The sequence below is a fragment of the Pyrus communis genome, chromosome 6 (genome assembly GCF_041283825.1).
Source record: "Pyrus communis isolate YQ-2024b chromosome 6, ASM4128382v1, whole genome shotgun sequence".
Lineage (NCBI taxonomy): Eukaryota > Viridiplantae > Streptophyta > Magnoliopsida > Rosales > Rosaceae > Pyrus > Pyrus communis.
Genome location: NC_142570.1, coordinates 4,264,036 through 4,288,501, shown reverse-complemented (window position 1 = coordinate 4,288,501; position 24,466 = coordinate 4,264,036). Strand labels below are relative to the sequence as shown.

The following is a 24,466-nucleotide window of genomic DNA, read 5'->3' as shown; positions in this document are numbered from 1 at the left end:
ACAAGTGAAGGGCAAGACTTGAGCGGTTTAAACCCGACCTCGGAGACACAAAATCCAGGCTCTACGAATTTAAACCATTCTTAGAAGGGATAGAGATCTTTCGCACGGAACTGAATCTGTAAGATGAGGAACCGAATCTCAAACGTCGGGATCAAGAGCTTGAACAACTCAAAGGCAGGTAAGCTGTATATGTAAAGTACAAAGCTTTAACTACCTAATGCAATATTCTTCGTAAAATTGATTTATGTCCCGATTTCTTCAACATGGAAAGTCTAAACTACAATTTTGTACTTTGAGCTATTTTAGATCCGATGCAATCCACCCAAACCGAATTCGGCAACATAGAAATTGTTTAGCAGATGGGTAGTCGTTACAACCAGAGAACTCAAGACGCCGTTTTCGCTCACTCCCCCTAACCCTTGTCTTCTTTCTTTTCTTTTCTAATCAATCAATGAGTCGCGACCACGGCGTGGGTTGAGTTAACCACCATTTCCCTTATCCTTCCTTGGCTGCAATATACAGAACGGTTAGAGCCGAAAAAGCAACAAGAAAACTACAAAAGCAATTTCATTCGTTTGTTGAGAGCACCTTGCTGTATAACGGCTTATTTCACATCCTCTAGGCTGCCCCGGGGCTTCTTCATCGCCCTCTTTACTTCCCTAGCTGTAATATTGTCCACAATTAAAGGTGAATATTGGTAACAAAAGTGGGATGAACAAGAAGATATACATTACAAGAGTAAAATAATTGCTACAACACGTCCAACTGGAAAACAATCCTAGACATAATTTCCCACAGTAATTCACTTGACCAGATGATTATTCAGTTTGTGTGGAACTGAGCTATCATCTGGCCAAAAGAGTCGAATGTTCCTAACCACTAGTACCTCTAGGATACGCATGGGGACGCTAGTGGTTCCGAACTACCCCTTTCGTGGGGCATGCCTAGGTTTGAGCTCCCGTAAGGCCATAACTCTTACTTATCACCCCTTTTTCTCCCCATAAAACAGAAGAAAAGAAAAGAGAGGGTAATCTAACTTTTGCTGTCCAAGCTTACCCTTAAATTTCCTTTTCTTGTTAGCTCTCCTCCGCTTTCTCTCTGCCTGTGTAAGCTCTGCTTCTTCTTTGATGTCGCCTTTGCCGGAAAACACTTCCTCAGGAGCTAGCATTGCTGCATCGGACACGGCCACAGGTGCAATCTGCCCAATGAAGAGACATCACATACTTCAGTTATGATTGTCAACTTTATAGCAGAAAAAGTAGTACTTTCAAGGGATTCATGAGAACTTTTTTATTTTTATAAAGAAACTGTAGAGTTCACATTACCTCTTCCATTGCTAGAGCAGGGACATTGGCTTGTACCGACATATCCTCGACAACCTATGCCACATAGCGTATATCAAACCTGGCAATTAACAAACTACAAAAGTATACAATGCATGCATATAATATAAATTTTATGACTCAGAAGCATACAGGTTTTGGACTGAAGTGGAAATGAGAGAGCGCATCCAACTTCAAGCAAAGTTTCTTGAACAGCTTGCTTGCCTGATAAAAGATAATGACCACAAGGTTAGTGAATTAGCATCTTTAGGAACAGAGAAGGATACAAAATGTAGAACAAAATCTCAAAGTATACTCATACAAACACCATATATTAGTATACACACGTGTGCATACAAGGAAATTAATTTTCAACTATTAACACAAATGAAACAGCAAAAGATAGGAGAACAAAGATAAAAGCATGCACCTCGTCCTTCTGTTTGTCTGTTAATGACAATGGAGCAGAAGCCAAATTCGTCTTTTGAACATACTCTTCCTGCAGAAAATTGACAAACAAAGGATTGTTATGTATCTCAATTAGATGCACGGAAATCCAGCTTAAGGAGATCAAAATTTGGAAGCATGTTGGGCAGCTTATCAAGTGATGCATTTTGCATCAGGAGAACCAGACCTCATAGACGTCAGCTAGACCCTTCTTGCTCTTATTCTCGTCCTATACATTAAACAAAAAGGATCAGACAAACTGAACAAGTTGCTTCATTTAAGAAACAATGGATCGAAATTAGAATGCAAATATAGCAAAAGAATAATGCTGACCAACTCTTTAAGTTCTCTTGGTGCTTTAGAGGGTAAAGTAGGAGCCTTTTGAACATCATCAAACCGCCCCTATAAAAGATATTAAGTGCAGATTTAGAACTGGTTGTATTCTACACACACACACACATATTAGAAGAAACAAGCAACAATATAAATCAAATGGTGACAGAAGGAATAAAAATTGCCTGCAAATAAAACATGAGTATTAATTTCTTTTCTGACTTATAGGGATCCATATAAACTGTGGAAAAGTTTCCAGTAAAGGTGATTGATCAAAATGCGATTCATAAAAAAATAGCTAACTTTGAACAGAACATTTTAGATAAGAAAATATGATAAACAAACAAATCCCCGGAATGCATTCACTAAAGATGTTATTTACCTCTTCGATCCTTTTCTTGATTATATCCTCAATTGATGTTGTAACCTCCTCTGTGATTACAGGGGGAGGTCTAACATTGTGCTCAAAATCCAGATCAACTTCTAGCGCACTGTTCTTTGGCCTTGTCGCTGCAGTTACCTGTTTCCCAAAGCCACAATTGTTATATGTAATTCACTTAAAGATACATGGTATCATGACATAACTAAAATGACTATTGTCCAGCAAAAAAAGAACTTCAGAAACTTACCTCTCCCTGCATGATCCAGCTTTTTGGCTCCAAATTTGCTTTTTCCATCTCTTCTATTTGGGATTGAAGCTTCTTAAGCTTCTTTTCATGGGTTGAAAGAGTTGTTTGCTTCTATATTAAAAATATGAAAATAAATGAGATGAAACTCCTTTTGAAAATATGAAGAATCTACAACTGCAAGACCATGCTCCCAAATTCCGTTACACTACATGGTTTGCAAGTACCTTCTCATCTTCTTGTTCATCTTCATCTCCTTCTTCTTGATCATCTTCATCTTGATCATCTTCCTCCTCGTCTTGTTCATCTTCTTCTCCGTCGTTTGTCCCCAAATCTTCTGATTCATCAATCAATTTTGATCTTCGTGTAGAACGCTTTTCCTTTTTTCCTCCATAGAAGTCTTCATATCTGTCGCACACAAGCAAAAGTTAAGCTTAAGCATATGCTAATGGATACATGAACTCCCACAATACATATCCACAGATGAATAACATATAATGGATGCACAGACAACTGATTAAAACGAAATATACACCATATACGGTATATGGTATACCCGATGAACAACTCCAGATGAACCCTAAATTTGCAATCAGTTACTGATTGATCCATAGTCATATAATCAACAATGGTACAATAAACATAGAAACGAAAACCAAGCAATTCGAGAAATGATAAATGTAGCACCTTGCAAACTTGTCTTTGTCATCCTCATCATCGTCAATGTCTAAGTCTCCAAGCTAAAATGACGAAATGAATCGAGTTAGAAACCGAAAAAAAAGACAAAAGCTTTCAAAATCAGCAAAATTCTCAGACCAAAAACCATACAAACTATCCAACATAAAAATTCGAGCACATCCTCACCCCCTCATCTTCTTCATCCTCATCGTCGTCGTCATCCCTTCTCTTCTTTTTCTTCTTATCAGTCTTATCTAGCCCATATTCCCTTGCTTCACTTTCCTCCAAAGACTTCTTCAAATCCTTTATCTTGAAAAATCCGTCCTCTATCGCATTATTATATCCCCCTTCACTTTCACTTTCACTTTCACTTTCCTCTCTCTCCTCTTCTTCCTCTCCATCTCTCTCCTCACTCTCACTCCCTTCACCTTCTTCCTCCTCCTCCTCCTCCTCCTCGTCACTGTCGTCGTCAAATCCATCCAATTCCTCGTCAACGCCCCCAATTTTAACCCTCAAACCCTGGCTCTGAGCTTCCAGAACCTTCTCCTCCCCTTCCACGACCACCTTCAGCGTCTTAATCTCCTCCGGGTTCTTCTCAAACCGCTTCAAATCGCGGCTGAGGGTGGAGATGAGGGGCTGAGATTGGAGGTCGATTTGCTGCCATATCTGCTCGGCGTCGAATCCGTCGACCAGGAGCTGGTCAAACGGCGACTTGGGCGTGAACGGCCAGATAGAGGAGAAGATGCCCTGCAGGGCGGCTCGAGCCGTTTGAGAGAGGGCGGGGTTCGGCGCAAGTAGCTGCGTCGGTTCTGTGGCTTTCAGGGAATTCAGGGCATCGTTATTGAACGCCATAGATGGAGCGAAAATGCGAGCTTTTGGATTTGTGTTCTGTTTCTGACAACCGGTTAGGGGTTTAGGGTTTTAGGAATGGATCCATTCCACCAAAGCAACGAATCCGACTCTTTGAAATTTGATCTAACGGTTAAAACTATTATAATTTTAAAAAGTGATCCCGTTGGATTAAATTTCAAATACCGAATCCTTTGATTTGGTAAATTTGATAGAATGGATCCGAAAAATATCCATTTCCGGGTTTTAAATGGGAGGGAGTAGCTATTGTTTACATGTCGATATTTAATTCACCATACTTCGTGATAAATATCTTTTTATATGTTAGTAATACTGAAATACTAAAAAAATACAAAAAAAAAGAGATATAAATAATCTTCTGATTTAGTAGTATTTCTCTTAGTAATGTTAAAATGAGATTTTAAGGCTGTTTCTTTTGAGAAGTAATATGCACAACCAATCACTCACACACAACTGACACAAGTGAGTGACTTCCTTAGGATGCAATGAATCATTTCCGACCATCGATGCAAGTGAATCTTATAACTCGTTAATAAAGCAAAGTTATTACGTCTGCGTGACGATTTGCCTTCTCTAGTGAGGAGTTCCGAGTTCAACTGGTGCAAATAATTAAGAGTAAATTGTAGCAATGATCCCTCAACTAAAAATTCATTACCATTGGTCCCTCAACTTATCAAAGCGTGCAGTTATGGTCTCTCAACTGAAAATCCATTACCATTAGTCCCTTAACTTTAATTCAACTGGAGAAATGGTCCTTCAACTTTAACTCAATTGGAGCAATGATCCCTCAAACTTTAACCCAATTGTAGCAATAGTCCTTTCAACATAACTCAGTTTGACAAAATTTTGACAAAGTTGGCAAAAAGAACCATAGATACACGTTTTGATTAGTTGAGGGACTCCAATTGTAGCAATAATCCTTCCAACATAACTTATTTTGACAAAATTATGACGAAGTTGACGAAAATGACCATAGCTACAAATTTTGATAAGTTGAGAGACCAATGATAATGGATTTTTAGTTGAGAGACCATTACTTCAATTTAATTAAAGTTGAAGGAACATTGCTACAATTTACTCAATAATTAAAGGAGGCATACAACTAACTAAAAACTATATAAGTTTACCTATCTAGCATCTTTCACCAAAAAAAAAAAAGAAGAAGAAATTTACCAAATAGTATTTAATTAGTATTTTGTTTTTTTTTTTTTTTTTGTCAAACAGCCCAAAAAAAAAAAAAAAAAAAAACTATCCGGAGGGTTTATACAAATGGTCCTCAGTCTCGATACAACGCAAAAATCATCTACCAAAACCGAGTGGAAGAGTGGGTGCTCAAATCAGTTACAACCAAGGTCAAAAGAGAGAATCAACTTTTTTTTTTTTTTTTTTTTAATAAACGATATTATCTATGTTAAAAGAAAAAAAATGGGCTTAGCCTGACAATTGACTAGCAATAATATGATTCAAATTCTCATTTAACGATAATCGAACCTAACTATTAGTTACCATGTTTTTCTCCCTATAGATATGTTGAAACTTCAAATGCTCAAACTGTTAGAACAAAGAGAGAAAACCATAATCAAATTTAACTAGCATTTTCAATAGTAAAAATCAATCATATATTTAATTGATTGAACAAACAATCGATGAAAGAGACATGAGACATGAGAATGGTAGGTGAGAAAATGGGAAACTAGAATTGTAAATTACTCTACATCTCTAACACTCAGTGCAATAATAAAAACTTAACATCGTCTTCAACAAAATTGTTCTAGTTTTTTTTTCTTTCAAAAAATAAAGAAATAAATAAAAACTTAGACTAGTTCGTATTTTTGGAGTAGAACTTTTGGATGTAGAGTAAAAAATTTAAGCATGTGTTTTAAAATAATTTTTCGAATTTCTTTTGGCATATTAATAAAAGACAAATAAATCGTTGAACATTATTTTTATAATAAAAAAATATACGATAGCAAAAATGTTACGTTTTTCGTTTAATTGTATTATTATTTGTACTAGATAGAACTCATCTATATTAGCAAGTCGTGTCTTTATTAGAAAAATAATAAAACTACATAGTAAGTTGACATTGACATGGAGAGCAATAGAGATCTGACTTCACTGCCCTTCCACTTTTCATATACTCTTATCTCCTCCTATTTGTGCGATTACGGTTAAATCACGTCAACATTTTATATTATTATTATTTTATTATTTCTATAAAAAAAATTAATATAAAAAATTAATATATCTTAATCGTGATCATACAAAATATGAGAGAATAAGAATATACAAGTTGTGGGACGGCAGAGAAGCCGGTCCGAGCAATAGAGCTCACAAAGCTAATTGATTTCGAAAGCCGGAACGAAAACAAAGACAACATTTTCGACATCGCAATTTCTCATCTCACAAGTAACCAGTCGCGCACACATCCACACCTGAAACTAAAAATAACAACTTTCCACTTCTTCAATTCAATCTCTCTCTCTCTCTCTCTCTCCTCACGCCACTTATTCAACCCTCTGCAACCGAATCCTTGATGCTAAACTCGCTTCACAATCTGGGCTTCCATAAACTGCGCTCACGTCCATCGGAGCTCCACCTCCCAATCGAATCACAGCCGTCGGTTCCTCCCAGGTCACTTCCTCGCTCTTCTCTCTCTAACTCTCCCTCTCTCTGGATTTCATAAATTTCGAGCTCGAATTTATGATTCATTGACTTTCCAATGATTAATGGAGAGAAGATTGCCGAGGCGGCCTCTCCCGATCCGTCCATCCCGTTCGATCCCAAATCGGACGGCGTTGGTGACGGTAGCGATTGCTATGGCGATGTTTCGCCCCGATCGCCTCCGTCGCGCTACTCCTCGTTCGGCGAGTCCGAGTACGAGCGCTATTGCAGCGCCAACTCGATGATGGGCACGCCGAGCATGTGTAGCACAATCACGGTTTTCAATGATTTCCCGGAGCCCGAATTTGGGTCGTTGAAAAGTTTGGGACTTGGGGAGGGGAGTGGTGGTTTGGATAATTTTAGCTTGGGAGGGAGGATTGAGAGAAATCGAGAGGATCGGAGATGTTTGAGTAGTGGTAGGATTGAGTTTGGGAAGGAGGATGGTAATATTGGAGGACGGAGGAGGGCGAGTTACGGGTCTAGTGGGTTGGAATTGTATGGCAATGAGGATGCTGGTGGAGCTGATGATGTAAATGAATTGATGTCTTGGAAGCTTGAGAGTGGACCGTCGGGTTTAGGGGGGGTTTCGGATGTGAAGTATGGTTCGGATAATAGTGACGAGGACAGTGAAAAGGGTATGGAAGTTTGGAGGGGGGTTGTGGGAAATGATAATATTGGAGTTGAAGGTGTGGCAGCCCAAGAGACTAATGGTTCGAATGGGGAAGGAATTCGGAACCAGTTTGTACCCGAAGTTGAAGAATTTGATGGAGGAGAGATGGATAGGGAAGAAGGGACATCATCTAGAAATGAGTATTCAGAGGATGAGGGGTCTATGTACAACTATGGTTCGGATGATGAGCGCAAGAGCGGCTTTAGTCAGCAGAGGAATGTCCACTATTATCAGCAAGAGAAACCCCAGAATGAAAATCCGTTTCTTATTAACTCATCCGTAGCCTTTGGTTCCGATGATTGGGATGATTTCATGCAAGAAAGTGGCGGGAGTAATTTAGATTCTTTCACTAGGAACTTATTTGAGGGCAGGAGAGGACGGAATGTTGAAACTAAAAGGAAAATTTCGAATTCCACTTCCATCACTTCAGTTGAGCATCAGAATGCATGTCAAACCGAGCAAGGAAATGATGTGAAAGATGTGCAGCCTGGATGCAAACAAGTTCAAGCTGATGATAAATTGGTAGAAAATGTTAACAGTTCCATGAAGCTAGCTAGTTCTCCAAGTTTTCTTGAAACCGATAGAGTAGTAGATGTGAAGGACATTCCTGTGGCCAGTTATCAAGTTCAAGCTATTGATGACTCGGTTGAGCTCACCAAAAGTTCTTTTACGATCCCTTTTCAAAATGTTCAAGAACCAGAGGTAAAAGATTCAAGAGATATGCTTTTCACCAAGAATCAAGCTCCAGGTCCCGACGAATCAGCAAAACATAATAAGGCTTCCTTGGTTGGCAATGCCTTAAATATTCAGCCGGATCCACAAGCAAAAGAAAGTCCTAACAAAAAGGGTTTGAGCATTTTGGATGATGGTGTTTCTGATGTGCATACGTATATGAATACCGGTGAAGTCATTGATATTGATCACGGTCAAGATTTAGAAAAGAAAAAGTTGGGGACTTTAAAAGTTAAACTAGACCCCCTTTCTGATCAATCAACTAATCAAATTAGCATCCATTCAACCAGAACTTCGGGAAATGTGGAGACAGACTTCCTTGAGGACCATAAGCCAAGTACACTGCCATCAATTTTTGAAAATAATACAACGAAAAGTTCTGTTTCAGAAGATATCCTTGAAGAACATCCTATGCCAGTTAAGGTTAGTCATGCTCAGTACACTTTTTCTTTTGAGTGGCACTAGATTATTATTATTCAACTTAATTATATTTTCATTCGATTGGCCTAAGCCACATACGATTTCGTGTTTGTGAATATTTAATGCATATTATGCGTGTTGTGATACTCCAAGAAGTATCTCTATATTTATTTTCTGTCCAATTCTTGATACTCAGGAAACATATAGCTTATGTTAGTCTTCAAAGAAAATTCGAGTCTTGACTTGGATGGGTGCTTGTGTTATGCTCTTATTCAATCGTGTGTGCAGCTTGCCAATGCTTGTTATCAGCAATTTGTGCATATTAGTACACCACCTTTTGCCAGTGAATTGCTGGTAAATGATATTTGTAGTAATATACTATGGCAGCCTGATTTTATCCGTATAAGACCATTTTTGTGCGACTCTGTTGAGTTAAGTTGTCTGTATCTCATTTTTTTTGTTTTACCGATGCTGCAGACAGATAATTTTGAGCATAATGAATACTATGATGAGGTTGTTGATGAAATGGAGGAAATTCTGCTCGACTCTGCTGAGTCCCCAGGAGCAAGGTTCACTCATGGCAACAGTTTCTTACAATCACAGCAATCTCTACCAGTAAGAGATGGTGGGTCGACTGCTTCTACTTCTGGTACAGATGATGCTCATTTGTTCCATCAGCATTCGTTAAGAATTGATGGGGTTGAAGTGGTGGGTGCAAGGCAGAAGAAGGGAGATGTCTCATTTAGTGAAAGACTGGTGGGAGTGAAAGAATACACTGTGTATCAAATAAGAGTGTTGAGTGGCGAGGATCACTGGGAGGTTGAACGTCGTTATCGCGATTTCTTTACACTCTATCGTCGATTGAAAACAGTGTTTTCTGACCACGGCTGGGATCTACCTTCTCCCTGGTCTGCTGTAGAAAAGGAATCCAGAAAGATTTTTGGAAATGCGTCTCCTGATGTTATTGCAGAGAGAAGTGTTCTCATCCAAGAGTGTCTACAGTCCGTTCTCCATTTCAGGTTCTTTTCCAGTCCGCCAAGTGCACTCGTATGGTTTCTGTCTCCTCAAGATTCAGTTCCTAGCTCCCTGGAATCATCATACACACCTGAGTCTCTTACTAGAAGAGCTGACACACAAAATATTTCCACTTGGGGAAAGACCATATCTCTTATTGTTGAAATTCGACAATCTAAATCTTTGAGGCAGATGCTAGAAGCACAACATTATACTTGTGCAGGGTGCCACAAGCATTTTGATGATGGCAAGACTTTGATACGGGATTTTGCACAGACACTTGGATGGGGCAAGCCTCGACTTTGTGAATATACTGGTCAATTATTTTGCTCTTCGTGCCATACAAATGAAATTGCAATCATACCTGCAAGAGTGTTGCATAACTGGGACTTTACTCAATATCCAGTTTCGCAATTTGCTAAATCTTATCTGGATTCTATACACGACCAGGTAATATGAAGACTACCACACCATTCTTTGTGATTAAATTCTGTATATGTTATGCCAATGAATTGCAACTGCATGAGTAAGCAATATCTGACATTTTTAACATTTTACATCCAACTTAATCTTTCTATGATCATTTGTTTTGCAGCCCATGCTTTGCGTCAGTGCAGTTAATCCATTCCTTTTCTCGAAGGTTCCAGCCTTGCTTCATGTTATGGGTGTGAGGAAGAAAATAGGCACCATTCTTCCTTATGTTCGTTGCCCATTCCGTAGGTCAATCAACAAAGGACTTGGGTCTCGAAGATATCTACTAGAAGGCAATGATTTTTTTGCACTGAGAGACCTCATTGATCTTTCCAAAGGAGCCTTTGCAGGTTAGATTCTAATAACAAGCTTTATCTCATATCATGCATGTCTGTTTCTTTGTTATCACGGAAATAAGACAGATTTATGAATTTACCTATCTGATATGTATGTGTGCTGTGTGCGCATATATATTTCTTGACGTACTATCTTTGTGGCAGTGCTACCTGTGATTGTGGAAACTGTCTCAAGGAAAATTCTGGGCCATATAACGGAGCAGTGTCTCATATGCTGTGATGTGGGAGTCCCCTGTGGGGCACGACAAGCATGCAATGACCCTTCATCCCTCATTTTCCCTTTTCAGGTGGGCATCCACAGTTATATTATACAATGATTATGGTTCCTGTTCATGTGGTTAATACATTCGTTCTTGTTGGTCTCTATTTATTTTCTTATATGTTTCTGAAATCTGTACTTTATGAATTGGAGCTCTGGGCATTTGTCAAATCACGTTAGTGGGCGCCACACACCTCGCCTTTAAATTTTCCATTTTTACCAACAGAATCAAGCACTTAAAATCCCAATGAGCATATAGGCTGCCTTTTGAAATTAAATCACAAGGTTTTGCAAATGTGTCCTCGTTTCTCAGATCAGCTGAACTTTTTGTTTCCTTTACTAGGAAAACCTTGAATTCTATATATTGAAGATGAATTCTAGCTGTTATAATCTGACTGTGAAGGTTATTGGCAGGAGGATGAGATCGAAAGGTGTCCATCTTGCGCATCAGTATTCCACAAGCCTTGCTTCAGAAAGATCATGGAATGCACTTGCGGGGCACACCTCAGGGAAGACGAGCCAGCGCAGCTCATTAAAAGGGCAACCTCTGGGGTCGGGGCCGAGATCAGTGGTTTTCTAGACTTGTTTGGGGGAGGTTCGGGCTCCGGATTACTCTCTGGATTGTTTTCAAAGGCGAAGCCGGAGAAGCCAAGGGAACATAAAGCCAGCGACAACGTCATTTTAATGGGTTCGTTGCCAAGCACTTCTTTATAACCACCCCTGGTATCATACATTCATTTTGCTTGATTTGAAATATGGAAATTGTATTCGTTGCACCTGGTATTGAATAATCAAAACAGGACATGCCAAAGATCGTTGTAGCCAAAACCCTAAGGTTGGACGAATGTATATTCTTTATGGCTGGTTCCTTGTAATGTACATCACACGTTTCAAGTAAATTTCAGGTAAATCTAGGCTGTTTGAATTTATAGCTCAAGTTTTTGCTTCTTGTAATGTTAGCGGTAAAACCCGCTTTTCAATCATTGCCATTTGGCACAGATATTTCAGTGTCACTGGTTGTATACAATCAGGATAGACACATAATTATATACAAATTGTGATGGGGCAGAGGTTTTCAATTATTTCATTGGGTTCCGACTTCACATCGGAATTCTCTTGGAATGATAAGGGCATTTGAGCTAAAATGGTCTATAAGATTGGCATAACTCTTCAATTTGGTCCTTGAGATTTAAAATAGATAGAAATGGCTCCTAAGTTTGTCCACACCACAGTCAATCATTTTGGTCGTTCAATTGAGAAATCTCTGTTAAATAAGGATCAAAATAACAAAAATGTTCTCAATTTAACATACAATTGGCTAAACTCAAGGGCAACTTCATGGAAAGACCAGAATGATTGGCAGTGGACAAATTCAAAGGTCACTTCTATTGATTTTAAATCTCAGGAACCAAAATGAGGAATTATGTCAAATCTCTAAGACTATTTTGGCTAAAAAAAAAAAAAAAATTGGTGGGGAATTTACAAAAGTAGAATAATTGAATGGTAGAATATATATAATGCAACTTCCTTCTGATTGCCTAATGTGCATGCAGTTGCAAGTTGCAACCTACAAGTATATGCCATTGATTAAGGAAATGCTTTGAGCATCCAAAACTTAATCACCAAGCAAACAATTTCCTTTAACCTGTTGAAGGCATTGTCTCCATAACCCTAAACTCGGATCTTTGGACTTCTGTTTGCTCTCCTTCTACGAAGAATTTCGGCAGTATATTTCTTTCGGGATACTATACGATGTCTGGTTTCAGCTCGACGCCTGAACTACCTCGCGCATGATACGATTCAGGGTATCGCGTCGAAAACAGATGGTGTTTGAGCTTCATTAGCAGAACAAAAATGCTGTAGCATGGGATGTGCAGTAGACCGACCGACAAGTACCACAGCGGAGCATATGGAGATGACAAGTCGAGAAATGGATACGGCCACCTGTATTTGAAAGGCGAAAATCGTCACTACGAGTAGAAGCTTATGGTGCAGCGAAATGACACGAAAATAGGTTTCTGTAGAAATTTGGAAAACTGAATATAACTGTAACATTTCTGAATATGGGAAACCAAAAGAGACGACGATTTTACCAGAGCTTGACACAAGCATGGAAGAGCCACTGGAAAACTACATAAACGATTGTCCACAGGAAGAAATACCCGATTCGGAACCAGGGAAATGGCTGAAAATCGGAAAAGTTATTGATGTTAATCGTCAAGTATTCATAAGGACTGGAAACCCTACAGTGAGTCGAAAATTTTGAGCTGAAGGGTTCAACTTACCAAGCTATTCAACGCGGTATCAGCGAGCAAGAAAACAGCGTTGATTGTGTGCATATTTATGATCAGCTGTCAGGAAAAGATCAAACATGTTATCTACTACCGTAATCGTTGATTACACGAACCAATCACGAGATTATGAAGCGATTAGAAAATCGAAAACAGACAGAGAAGATGAGCAGAGTATTATATGGCTTATTGGACTTACAAAATTCAAGTTGTAGTCTTTGATTGTAAGAAAAGGAACAAGTACGAACCAGAAGACACAATCCGTGAGAAGGACAGCGCCGGCATTCATCTATTTAGACGTAAACACGTAGCGATTAAGCTAATTAAACAAGAGTCTTGAAGGCCAACTTAAAATTTATAGTTACAAGTTCTAAGACGTTTTCATTACCTGGAAAATTATTTGGAAGATATAACCCGAAAAGCCAGCAAGTTGGCGAACTTGAGGTTGTTCGACATGGGGGCCTGAGGGTTTCTCTATGATTGAATCTTTGGAAGAACCTCCATGTGAAGGAGTCACATGAGCCGAGCCTTGCTCTGTATCCACCTCAAAACTATCAACCCTATCGCCGGCAGTTTTCTTATGGTAGCGGTAGCATCCCCGAATGGAGAGCAACGATCCAAGCTACACATGGAAATCGACATCAGCATCAACTGAAAAATAAGTAAAAAAAGAACAAACGTTCAAGCAGAACAAAAAAAACTTACCCCAAAATAAATTGTGATCAAAGTAAAAGTCCACCTGTCCAGAAAGAAGCCAAATAACTACAGATTAGGAGAAGCACTTCTGAAAAAAGCTGGACTCATATCTTCACAGATAGCTTGAGTTCATCAAATGGCTCAAGAGATGACAACTTACTGTGTGTAGTAGAGAAAAATGCTGCCTCCATCCACGGAAGCGGTAACGATGAGCAGAACCAAGAGCACAAAGAAAGCGAAAACCCGAAAAGCCAGAAGCCAAGCCGGGTGAATTCCCTTGAGGCATGGTCTCCAAGTCTCATCCTCAAACAATGTTCCTGCAGACGTTTGTTGCTGGTTTTCTCCGCTGCTACCGCGCTTTGAGCGGCGCGGTCTTCCTTCGTATTTGTAAACCAGAATCACCGAAAGAGTCATCGCAATCAAAATCCATATCGTGCAGAGCAAGACCCTCCAGTTCAGCCAGTAACTTGAAGTTGTTGTGTCTGCAGTCATGATTGGCTGCCAAGAAGAACCTTTCGGAACTCCTGTTATAAATCCCATGGTGTTATAACTTTTTTACTTAATTATCTGATTGTTTTTTCACCAAACAATGATTCGGGATGCCTGGAAAATTCAAGTTTATGGAGTGGATAATGATTTATTTCAGAAAACTGAGAAAACCCAAAAGGCAGAATATGTTTTCGAAAGCGAAGAGCTTAAAAAAATCACAAAATAAAATAAAAGAATGGAGTGGAGGAATAAATAAGGTGATGAAAAAGTTAAAAGTTGAAATGCTCAAAAGAACAACCAAATGACGAACAAATTGAAAATCCAGATCCAGAGAGGAAAAAGAGAGAAGACAGATAATATAATACTAATGCAAAGAAACCACATTTGCAGAACTTGGTTTTTGTAGGATCAAATGCAAACCCAAAAACCAGAAAACAAAACCCTACTCGTATATGAACACATTAAGGATTGAGATTACGCAGAGATTCCAAACTTTAGGTGGATTTTTGCAGAGAAAGGCAAGACAAAACCGACATTTTTCGAAATATTACTAAATTATACAAAAAATGGGATTAAAAGAAGCAGAAGCAGCTAAATTCAAAGCAAAGGAAAGGTTGATACTTACAAGGGAAAGCAAAGAAGACGCGGTGGTGTTTCAGAGGGATTGGAGATGCTTTGCTTCTTTGCTATGGAGGGAGAGAAATCTAGAGAGAGAAAGTTAGGGGGGGGGGAGTTGGGAGAGAGAGAGAGAGGGAGAGGAAAAGGATGGGATGCTTTGAGCAGAAGGCATAAGGCATAAGGCTCCCCCACTTCCCTTTTTTACATATATATTCAGCAAAATCTTGCAAGAAAGACCAGTCCTCTGGAGTTGCAATCTCTCTCTCTCTACCCCCACATTTCCATGCAAATATTAAATTACTGATAAATTGTAAGCTTTCATCAACTTTCTTGGATAACCATATTTTTGTTAATATTATGTCTTTTTTAAGTTACCAATATTTAGAAAAAACCAAACAGGGAACAATTGTCTGTGAATCTTTTTCATTGGAATTCATGCTTGAGGGTGCTTTCTGAGTACCAAGACTAGTTTTTTTATCCAGGAATAAAGCAAACTGTGTTTGGGTGGATGTGAGTCAGTTAACCCGTTCAAAAGCAACTCATTAAAAAAAACACATAAAAAAACCCATTCAATTCAAAAGCACCTTATAAAATAAAAACACATAAAAAAGTAACTCCCTCTCTCTCTCTCTCTCTCTCTCTCTCTCTCTCTCTCTCTCTCTGAGTAATTTTAAGGTGAAATTGTAATAAAATCTCATGTAGTGTTATCAATTTATTTTAATGTATTCTAAATTAAAAGGGTTATTAGATAATAGAAATGCTTTTTGAAGAAGTACTTTTTTTTAAAGCTTTTAGATTTGAGATAAATATTTCAACAATTTTTATGATAATGTTTAATTTAAGTGTATATTAGCATAAGTGTTCTAAAAAAAAACAATTCCAAACCAACTCTAATATATGTGAATTAGTAAAATGTATGTGAAAAGTAAGTATGTCACATCCCGCTCAGGGGGGGGACCATTTCCCGGGCCCGCTCCACCACCGTAGCACGATATTGTCCGCTTTGGGCCCCGACCACGCCCTCACGGTTTTGTTTTTGGGAACTCACACGAGAACTTCCCGATGGGTCACCCATCCTAGGAATGCTCTCGCGCGCTACTCGCTTAACTTCGGAGTTCCCATAGAACCCGAAGCTAATGAGCTCCCAAAAGGCCTCGTGCTAGGTAGAGATGGGAATATACATATAAGGATCACACCCCTGGGTGATGTGGGATGTCACAATCCACCCCCCCTTAGGGGTCCGACGTCTTCATCGGCACACTCACGACCAGGGTTAGGCTCTGATACCAAATTGTCACATCCCGGCCCGGGGAGGACCATTTCCCGGGCCTGCTCCACCACCGTAGCACGATATTGTCCGCTTTGGGCCCCGACCACGCCCTCACGGTTTTGTTTCTGGGAACTCACACGAGAACTTCCTGATGGGTCACCCATCCTGGGAATGCTCTCGCGCGCTACTCGCTTAACTTCGGAGTTCCCATGGAACCTGAAGCTAGTGAGCTCCCAAAAGGCCTCGTGCTAGGTAGAGATGGGAATATACATATAAAGATCACACCCTTGGGTGATGTGGGATGTCACAAAGTAGCCGTAGTTTCTACTCAAAACTATTCGTTGGTGATTTATAGAACTTCATGTTTATAATTAAAACTCTTTCATATTATAAACACTTTATAAAAATCATTTCTTAAAAAAAAAAATTAAAATTAAGGTCATTTAGCCATCAAACCATATATAAAAAAGATGAAAATAAATAAGAATATAACGTTCTTCCTTTCGGGATTGCAGCTTTCTCCAGCAAACAAATGAAATTGGGCAGTTCAATCAAGATAAATTGTTTTTGGAATTGGTAAAAGCATTACAAAATGCCTATGTATTTGCTACAATAGTTTGACTAAACATTCTTAATTTTAATTTACTTTTAAAGAGAGAATTTTACAGAGTAATTTATAATATAAACTATCCTCATGGTATTAAGCAGTGTTGGAAAAGTAATTGGGTAATTGAGTTGCCATGATTTTGTGACAGAACTTAGTTTTGACCAATGATTAGGGACCCATGAAGTCATGATTTTTTCAATCAGAATAGACATAATGAAAATGGGAAGTAGGACCCACTAAATTCAGAAACCTGCATGGCTTATTGAAAACATATATGGGGTCTCTAATGTGTAAAAGAGCAATGATCGTGTTAACTTTCAGTTAAAGCGTAAGATTGTATCTGTTCATAGCCTCAGAGATCGTGACCTACCTTGACTTACTTGTCTGTTAGACCGGACATGCCACCTATTTGATTCACTTTATATCATCTTTTGGTTGTGCATTGTATATCATTCGGTGTCCGTAATAATAACTAGCTTGAGAAAATCTTTGATCAAATTATCTGATCACGTGAATATTATGATTAACAATAAAAAAAAATATGAGAGATTCGGCATCTTTTGATTATGCATTCTATATTATCGAATTTTCATGATGAGAATTGATTCTAAAAAATCTTCAATCAAGTTATCCGATCAAATGAATAGTCCTACTAACTTTATACAAGTACGAGAGATTCGTCATTTCAATCTCAACCTTCTCCATGCCAATCACACTCCTTCAATTTGCCTGTTCCAACCATTTAATTTCGTCTGATCTCACTCTAGTACCTACTCGTAAGACTACCCTATACGGCAGCCTTACTTATGGATGTGGTGTCCACTTGACGGATTGTTCTGTTTTATAAAAGTGGACCAAAACTCACCGCCCTGAGTGGCTTTATAGCTTTCATCATAAGTTATAAATCAAAAGAGAAAAAGAAAAAGACACCAAAGGATGACAATAAAAAAGAAAAATAAATAAAATTTTGAAAATTAACAGTGGTTAATTAAATTAATTAATATTACATCCATACCCCAGAACGAGTGAAAGTTTTGCAGAGCATTTTCCTTTGGTTACTTTTTATTTTCTTTTCTTTTCTTTTTTTTAAAAAAAAAGATAATCGGTTGCAAACCACGATTATTCAGTTTTTCTGGACTTGAAGAGGCTATTGGAAATTTTACTCTACCCACAAACTCTTCAGCTCAGAACTTCGAACATAAAACCTCCGAACTTTAGTTTTTAGTTTTTATTTTATATTTTTTGCTTTTGATTAACTGCTACATAATATGAACGTGTGACGTGGATGGAAATTGACAAGTGCATCGCAAAGCACAAATCTGGGCGGGCAGAAGGGGAAAGGGATCCTCTCCAGATCCCTTCCACCAAATTCACCCAATAAATCAATCCAGGCCCTTGAAATTTGATCCAACGGTCACAAACTGGGGATTCCTTTAAAAGTTATAATAACTTTAGTCGTTGGATTAAATTTCAAGAACCCGGATTGATTGATTGGGTGGATTTGGTGGATTTGATGGAATGAATCCGGAGAGGATCCCTTTCCGCATAAGGGACGTCACTAATTGCTTGGTCAATGGGCAACCATAAATGCATTCAATAATATTTTGTCAAAAAAGTTTATTGTACGAAACACATTTACGTAGTATAATTATTATATGCGTTATAGTATAAATCCGTCGTCAACATGACACACACATTAATTATATCATGTGGGTGTTAGTCACACAATTTTTTTTTTATCTCACATTTCCCTTGTTAATTTTTGTCATTTGATCTTCTTCAATTCGATCCGATTTCTGAAAATTGATAGAGATGAAAGTAAAAATAGGTGTGTGAATAGAACCACCCTATTTGAAACGCTTATTTTGTTCATGAATTTTTTAAGATTTGGAGGATTATTCTAACTACTATGCGTGTTCTTAAAATTTAAACGGATATGTAGTAAAATAACGAAATGATGATTACATAATGATGAAAAAAACATAGTTCTTATCTAAAAGAAATATAGTTCGATTGTTTTTGTTTTCGGGCTACTATGAAAGGATACTATACTAATTCTATAATGATGGAAAAAAAAATGGTGAGAAAGGAAAAAATTGTAAGGTTTGGCATCCAAATTACGTGTATTATGAGGCTGAGACACAAAATATTGTACCTACTTTATCTTCCTAATTTTAAGGCCCACAAGGTCGGAGCTTTAAATTTGTTCTAGTTGGGGCTACCAGAAAAACTAATAAAACCTTATTATGGACCCTCCAATGCTAAAATCCTAACTAAAGCACTGAAAGGATATGAATGTATGCTTGATAATAGATACTTATATCTTCTTCAAATATAACAAGTGTATACATATGACTGCAGTCTGCATCTCAATAACAAATTACTTGTGTTTGAGGGCATATGCACCCAGTGAACCTTCATTGACTCCGTTCATGCCTATCCCACGCTGGTACCACCATCTCCGTCATTGTCCCTAGTCCACTTTTCGGACAGAAGAATGTCTCCCACAAAGGGGGTTAGAGAATAGGGTGAGTGAGGACATGTTGGTATACCTTGCAATTGTTAATTGAAGAACCCTAATTTTATTAACTTACTTTGTAACTGATAAGTATAGTACTTAACATTATAATTAAGTACTTATAGACTATAAAAAATGATTAGATCCCACACCTCACGACCCATTGTCGTCACCACAGGCTGATTGAATAAAAATTTGTTAATTATGCTAAAGAAGTTTAAGAATATGATTTAGGAGGCAAACAAAAGAAATCATTTCTCCATACGTCATAGATACTTCTGTTCTAACAGAAGATCCCTCTTCAGTTAGTTCATGCCGAAAGCTTGATTAGGTTAGCAAAAATGAGGTTCATTGGTAGACACTAGACTTTTCAAAGTAATTTTCTTTTCAGATATTCTAAACCGCTCTTAGCATATGGAAATAGAGATTCAAATTTAGGTGTAAAATGGTATGCACATTGCCTAAGCCAGCTAATCAAATCCATATATGCGGCTTTTTTAAGAACTTTCAATATCCTACACTACTCTTAACTACCGAAATGAGATATTCTTAAACGCCGAGAAAAGTTTTCTTGTCTGGAGATTTATATTCTCTTAATATAGCATTCATCGCGTGACTGGAGTCTCACAAGAAGAGAGAGGTATGCACCCTCGCATGCATAAGTTGTTCCCCATGCCCCCATCCACATTGTCCCAATAACAATACTCGTTGTTTTCATTTGATTTACTCAATCTGAATGCCAAAATAAAGAGAACGTATAGACAAAGAAATAGAATGCAATTATCAGTTTCTACACGAATATATATTTTTTAAAATGCAGCTAGAAATATGAATGGTAAAAACTTATTATTCGACTCCGAAGGACACTTGAGCTTCCCAAAACAATTGTTTAAACAAGAACATTACGTAAGTTCAAGAGAAGCTCAAAAAACTCCTTGTTACGACCAGAGAGAAACCGAAGAGGAATGTTTCAAATTTCAGTTCAGTAGAAGTTTCAAGACAACACAACAAATCAAACACAAATTAACGTATTAGAATTAACAACTTCACACATACGTGACACCATATGAACAATTAAATTCGACATTGCATAACGAACAAATCTGGTTCTTCATCCTGCATTTCATCGAACATACTCAGCACTTTCGTGTTCACGTCATGCACCATGCAACCGAAACATTAAGAAAGATCAAACGTACGATGCCAATGAAGAATGACTATCACATAAGTCCCACTAAATAGCTAAGCTTGGATTTCAAACTACTTGCATCCATCCAACCTCTAGGCTACTGAGAATCTTACACAAACATATTCCCTCACAAAACTGTCACAAAACCTAAACTTTCATCTTTACAAATTAATCATTTACACTTGAGATTACTGAATAAAACACAGAATAATTTTTCATGAAATTCCGCTGCCCTCTAAAGGGATGCCACAACTCACTTATCAAAATAAGGTGTCAACGTCGTCTCCTAATATCGAGAGGGAAAAGGGGGCAATAGCCACGTTAAATGCTTGTGAACTTACCCTATTGATGTGTTTCATCTCAAATTCACCCTCCTGCATTGTATGAAAACAAAATATGGGTCAAATTTTTTAAAGTAGCATTTAAGTTTGTAGATTTAAAACAAAGGATATTGATGTATGTATATTTGATTTAAGTTTGTCTGCATCAAATGTTCAAAACAAAAAAAGAAAATATCGAAGCTTCGGCTAATAACTGAGAAGAAAAACTCTACATTAAATGATTTGAAGTAGCGCTTTTTCCATGAGTAAATTCTCACCCATTTCAAACATCAAAATCACATCCTTCGCAAACATACCAAATTAACAGTCCTACGGTCTCTAAAACATTTGCACTAAGAAATCAGGTATTCTCTAAATCCACAAATCCAAACGCAACACAATCGTATTTTAGTTCAAAGAAGAAGAAACTCAAATTATTTGGAAACCGCAATGAAAAGAAAATTGATCAAATGAACTATCAAACTTTTTCCCAACAATGGAAGCACGTGAACACAGGTTTTAACCCAAGACTTTTCCTCCAAGGTCCATTCACTGCTCATAGAGCTTATAGGGACATATAAATGTCCATAACCACTAACTTTAGACAAAAAAATCTTCACTATGACAGAAAAACCGGGGGACAGCCTCACGACACACCATTGCCGGAGTAAGTGACTTTTGATGGGGTACACACCTATAGGTAACTCAATATGAATGGATGGATTCATACTCCATCATACATATGCCCAAAACACAGGCATCAGTGAGCGCTGTAATTGGAATATGATAATGTGATTGATAATGACCTAGGTAGCATCCCGAAATTCTTTCTAATAAGATGATCATATGTATGCACTGTTGGAAGCAATTTGAGAAAAAAACTCGGAAAATAACATTTTCAATTTAGTTTCTCAATGTTTGGGCTATAGAGCTACTTTATTTGAGATATTCATATAATGTTAAGCATCACTCCTTTAGATATGACACATAATGAGTAATTGAGAAGGATATCCAATCGCTTAAAGCACATCGAAGAGAGCTTTCTAATTCTGATTGTATCAATTTACAGAACCAATAAAAAGTACTTGTTAAATATGCTTTCATGGAGGAACAAAAGAAAAGAGTAGTGTCCCATCTTACCATTCTGCCATTAGGAGTGCTTAATGGACATGCTGATGAGTATTCAAAACTCGTTTGAGGAAGAATAACTGGCTGTTCACCAATAACACCAATCCCCCTGCGATGAGCAAAAGCAATAAACAATACATTTGGTAAAAGACAAAGAAATATCTACCATTAACTGCAAGTACAAAACTGAGAATAAGATAACCAGAGGAGAGAACAAAGCGCACAAAAGAAAACACTCACCACACATTTTCGGATTTTCCATTGGCATCCGTGATAATCCAATGCCTTCTAAGAAGTTGAACAGGGCGATCTAAGTTATTGGTAATTCGTATTCTATATGCAAAGAAGTGTTGCCCCTTCGAAGGCTGACTTCTGCCCTCTATGTACACGCTCCTAACTTGAACACGAATACCCTGAAGAAACGAAGATTTCACTTCAATTCATCAAATTGAATTAGCATGTGCACTTTTCTATCAAAATTCTTTTTCTTTTGCTCGCATTCTACCAATCTTCACCCTATCCGCTCCAGCAGTATCTTATTTCCCCAATTGAATTATCGCAGGCAGTCACGACTATTACATTTCTATAAACTTAAACAAAAACAGATTGAACCAAAACAGCAATGTAAATATATGATGAGATAGAGCATTCTCGTACCAAAGTTGTTGCATCACTTGAACATTTCAAGAAAGAGTAAGGGGCAATTTCCTTTAGCTCATCTCGATATTTCGCGGCCTCCTGAGCACATCAAGATTAAGACTTCTAATGAATTTGGCATCGTATTTTTCAGCTCAATGCTAATTAGCAATAATCACCCTCCAAATTAACTCAATTTACCTCAAATCTCTCTTCAGCAATTGCCTCCTTAATCCTTCTTCGGAGCCACAAAACCGGCTCTTCTTCTTCCAGCAACTTCAACGAGTCCCTTATCCTCGCCGCCTCTTCATAATCCTGCAATTCAAGCTCAAAAACCGTAATCCTCTGCTTGGCGTCCGAGAAAACGAAGGAAAGTGCGAGAAAGTTTGAAATTTGCAATTTACTCACCTCGGATTTCGCCGCGACCTCCATTTGCTGCTTCAACAAAGCCCAGCTCTGAGTCCGAGACAAAAACGAACTCGGTTTCTGGCCCGCACCGGAACTCGGACTCGAACTCGGCGTTCCACTCCACCCATTCCCCCCGCTCCTCTCCGCGGCGCACGCCACGACCCGACCCGATTTCCTGAAATCCCCACGCCCCGAACCGACTCTCAAGTTCCGGACCTCCAAATTCACGACGCTGAAGCTCCGTCGACCCGGAAAACACGTTCTCGTCGTCCCCGGACAGCAATCACTGCAGACTTTGAGGCTTAATGAATGCATTATTATCTTCTATCTCCGATTTTCCCTCACTTTCTTTCTCGCTAGGAAAATTTGAAAGATTTTCTCGGGAAAATTTTTATAGATTGAAGGGTCAAAATTGGAGCGAAATGTGAGGAAATTGGAGCGCTTTACATTTCCGCTCGCACGTGTTTTGCGGGATATGCTTAATATCCTAATTAATTTCTATATTAGCATAATTCATTTTATCCATAATTCTAATTTTGGATTTTAAACTACTAAACTAGCCTTACTAAATAATGCTGACGGCTGCAGATGGGACAGCATAGCGGGGCAGTTTGGGAAATGTGACATTAGGGGATATTTTTGTTTTGCCACTTGTGATTTGTGAGGTGTAGTATGTCTGACCTCAAATTGGGGATTTTTTGGCTAATTATGGAAGAAAATGTTACACGTGTGTTCTTTTGAATTTTTGGAATGAGGTTCCTCTCCGAATCTTTTTTGTGAGGATCTTGAAGATCGTCAAATCGTGTCTGTTCATCGTACATCGTGTGGTCAAAAATTATTTTAAATATTTTTATTTAAAATTAAATATGAATAGTACCTAATGAAAACTGATCGCACGATATACGATAAACAGACACGATTTGAGGATCCTCATAATCCTCACAAAGAGAATCCAGAGAGAATCCTCCTAGGAATTTTTGTATCTTCTTGTTGAGGAGAAAAACTTGTGTAGGATTTGTCGTGCCATTGGATTTTACTGAGTGGCATTACAATCCAATCAAAATTCACCGTAAGTCTAAATATAATCTTTTATTTTTAAATTTAAAGCTCTTATAAAAAAATTTCTTACTGATTAATATACACCATGAGAATAATTTAATGGTTTTTTTTTCCTTTTCTCCTCTCTCTCTCTCTTTTTTCTTCCCAAATTTTCTCTACTGTCTTCTTCCCCTCTCTGTCTTTCCTTTCTTCATATGAATATGGGAAAAAAACAATTAAGTCATCTTCTCCCACTATCATGAAATGGAAAAAAAAAAAATCCAACACATATTTCATATTTTACAAAAGCTGTATTTTTACAAGAGTTGTTCGTTCATTTAAAATTTAATTATATATTTTTAATAATATTATAAATAATAATGAACAATTTGATAT

General features: G+C 38.0%; 4 protein-coding genes across 7 annotated transcripts; 1 reads left to right on the top strand and 3 right to left on the bottom strand.

The window, feature by feature from the left end:
• Nucleotides 1–211: 211 nt before the first annotated feature.
• Nucleotides 212–5,410, bottom strand: LOC137711030 (M phase phosphoprotein 10-like). 2 transcript variants are annotated; one of them, XM_068450225.2, is made up of 13 exons: nt 3,593–5,410; nt 3,416–3,468; nt 2,956–3,136; nt 2,732–2,842; nt 2,485–2,622; nt 2,103–2,171; nt 1,957–1,998; nt 1,753–1,821; nt 1,476–1,547; nt 1,326–1,379; nt 1,057–1,198; nt 589–663; nt 212–509 (listed from the first exon to the last, which is right to left on the bottom strand). In XM_068450225.2, the coding sequence occupies exons 1-12, from the start codon at nt 4,256–4,258 to the stop codon at nt 605–607; spliced, it is 1,656 nt and encodes a 551-aa protein (XP_068306326.2). In that variant the 5' UTR covers nt 4,259–5,410; the 3' UTR covers nt 212–509; nt 589–604. The 2 variants fall into 2 exon arrangements, with proteins under 2 accessions (XP_068306326.2, XP_068306327.2); XM_068450226.2 differs by having other exon boundaries at nt 2,732–2,839.
• Nucleotides 5,411–6,549: 1,139 nt separating this feature from the next.
• Nucleotides 6,550–11,793, top strand: LOC137710999 (uncharacterized). Of its 2 annotated transcripts, XM_088695459.1 has the most exons (6): nt 6,591–8,557; nt 8,633–8,765; nt 9,240–10,226; nt 10,372–10,597; nt 10,748–10,890; nt 11,277–11,793. In XM_088695459.1, the coding sequence occupies exons 1-6, from the start codon at nt 6,999–7,001 to the stop codon at nt 11,574–11,576; spliced, it is 3,348 nt and encodes a 1,115-aa protein (XP_088551585.1). In that variant the 5' UTR covers nt 6,591–6,998; the 3' UTR covers nt 11,577–11,793. The 2 variants fall into 2 exon arrangements, with proteins under 2 accessions (XP_068306287.2, XP_088551585.1); XM_068450186.2 differs by having other exon boundaries at nt 6,550–8,765.
• Nucleotides 11,794–12,218: 425 nt separating this feature from the next.
• Nucleotides 12,219–15,403, bottom strand: LOC137711000 (uncharacterized). 2 transcript variants are annotated; one of them, XM_068450187.2, is made up of 8 exons: nt 14,964–15,403; nt 14,010–14,373; nt 13,859–13,892; nt 13,542–13,775; nt 13,353–13,442; nt 13,148–13,213; nt 12,956–13,047; nt 12,219–12,806 (listed from the first exon to the last, which is right to left on the bottom strand). In XM_068450187.2, the coding sequence occupies exons 2-8, from the start codon at nt 14,339–14,341 to the stop codon at nt 12,608–12,610; spliced, it is 1,047 nt and encodes a 348-aa protein (XP_068306288.2). In that variant the 5' UTR covers nt 14,342–14,373; nt 14,964–15,403; the 3' UTR covers nt 12,219–12,607. The 2 variants fall into 2 exon arrangements, with proteins under 2 accessions (XP_068306288.2, XP_088551586.1); XM_088695460.1 differs by lacking the exon at nt 14,964–15,403 and having other exon boundaries at nt 12,341–12,806; nt 14,010–14,404.
• A 4,899-nt stretch (nt 15,404–20,302) lies between these two features.
• On the bottom strand, nt 20,303–23,509 carry LOC137711468 (uncharacterized). Its single transcript, XM_068450714.2, has 6 exons — nt 23,033–23,509; nt 22,826–22,939; nt 22,646–22,726; nt 22,229–22,401; nt 22,001–22,097; nt 20,303–20,914 (listed from the first exon to the last, which is right to left on the bottom strand). The coding sequence occupies exons 1-6, from the start codon at nt 23,345–23,347 to the stop codon at nt 20,801–20,803; spliced, it is 894 nt and encodes a 297-aa protein (XP_068306815.2). The 5' UTR covers nt 23,348–23,509; the 3' UTR covers nt 20,303–20,800.
• Between the last annotated feature and the right edge of the window lie 957 nt (nt 23,510–24,466).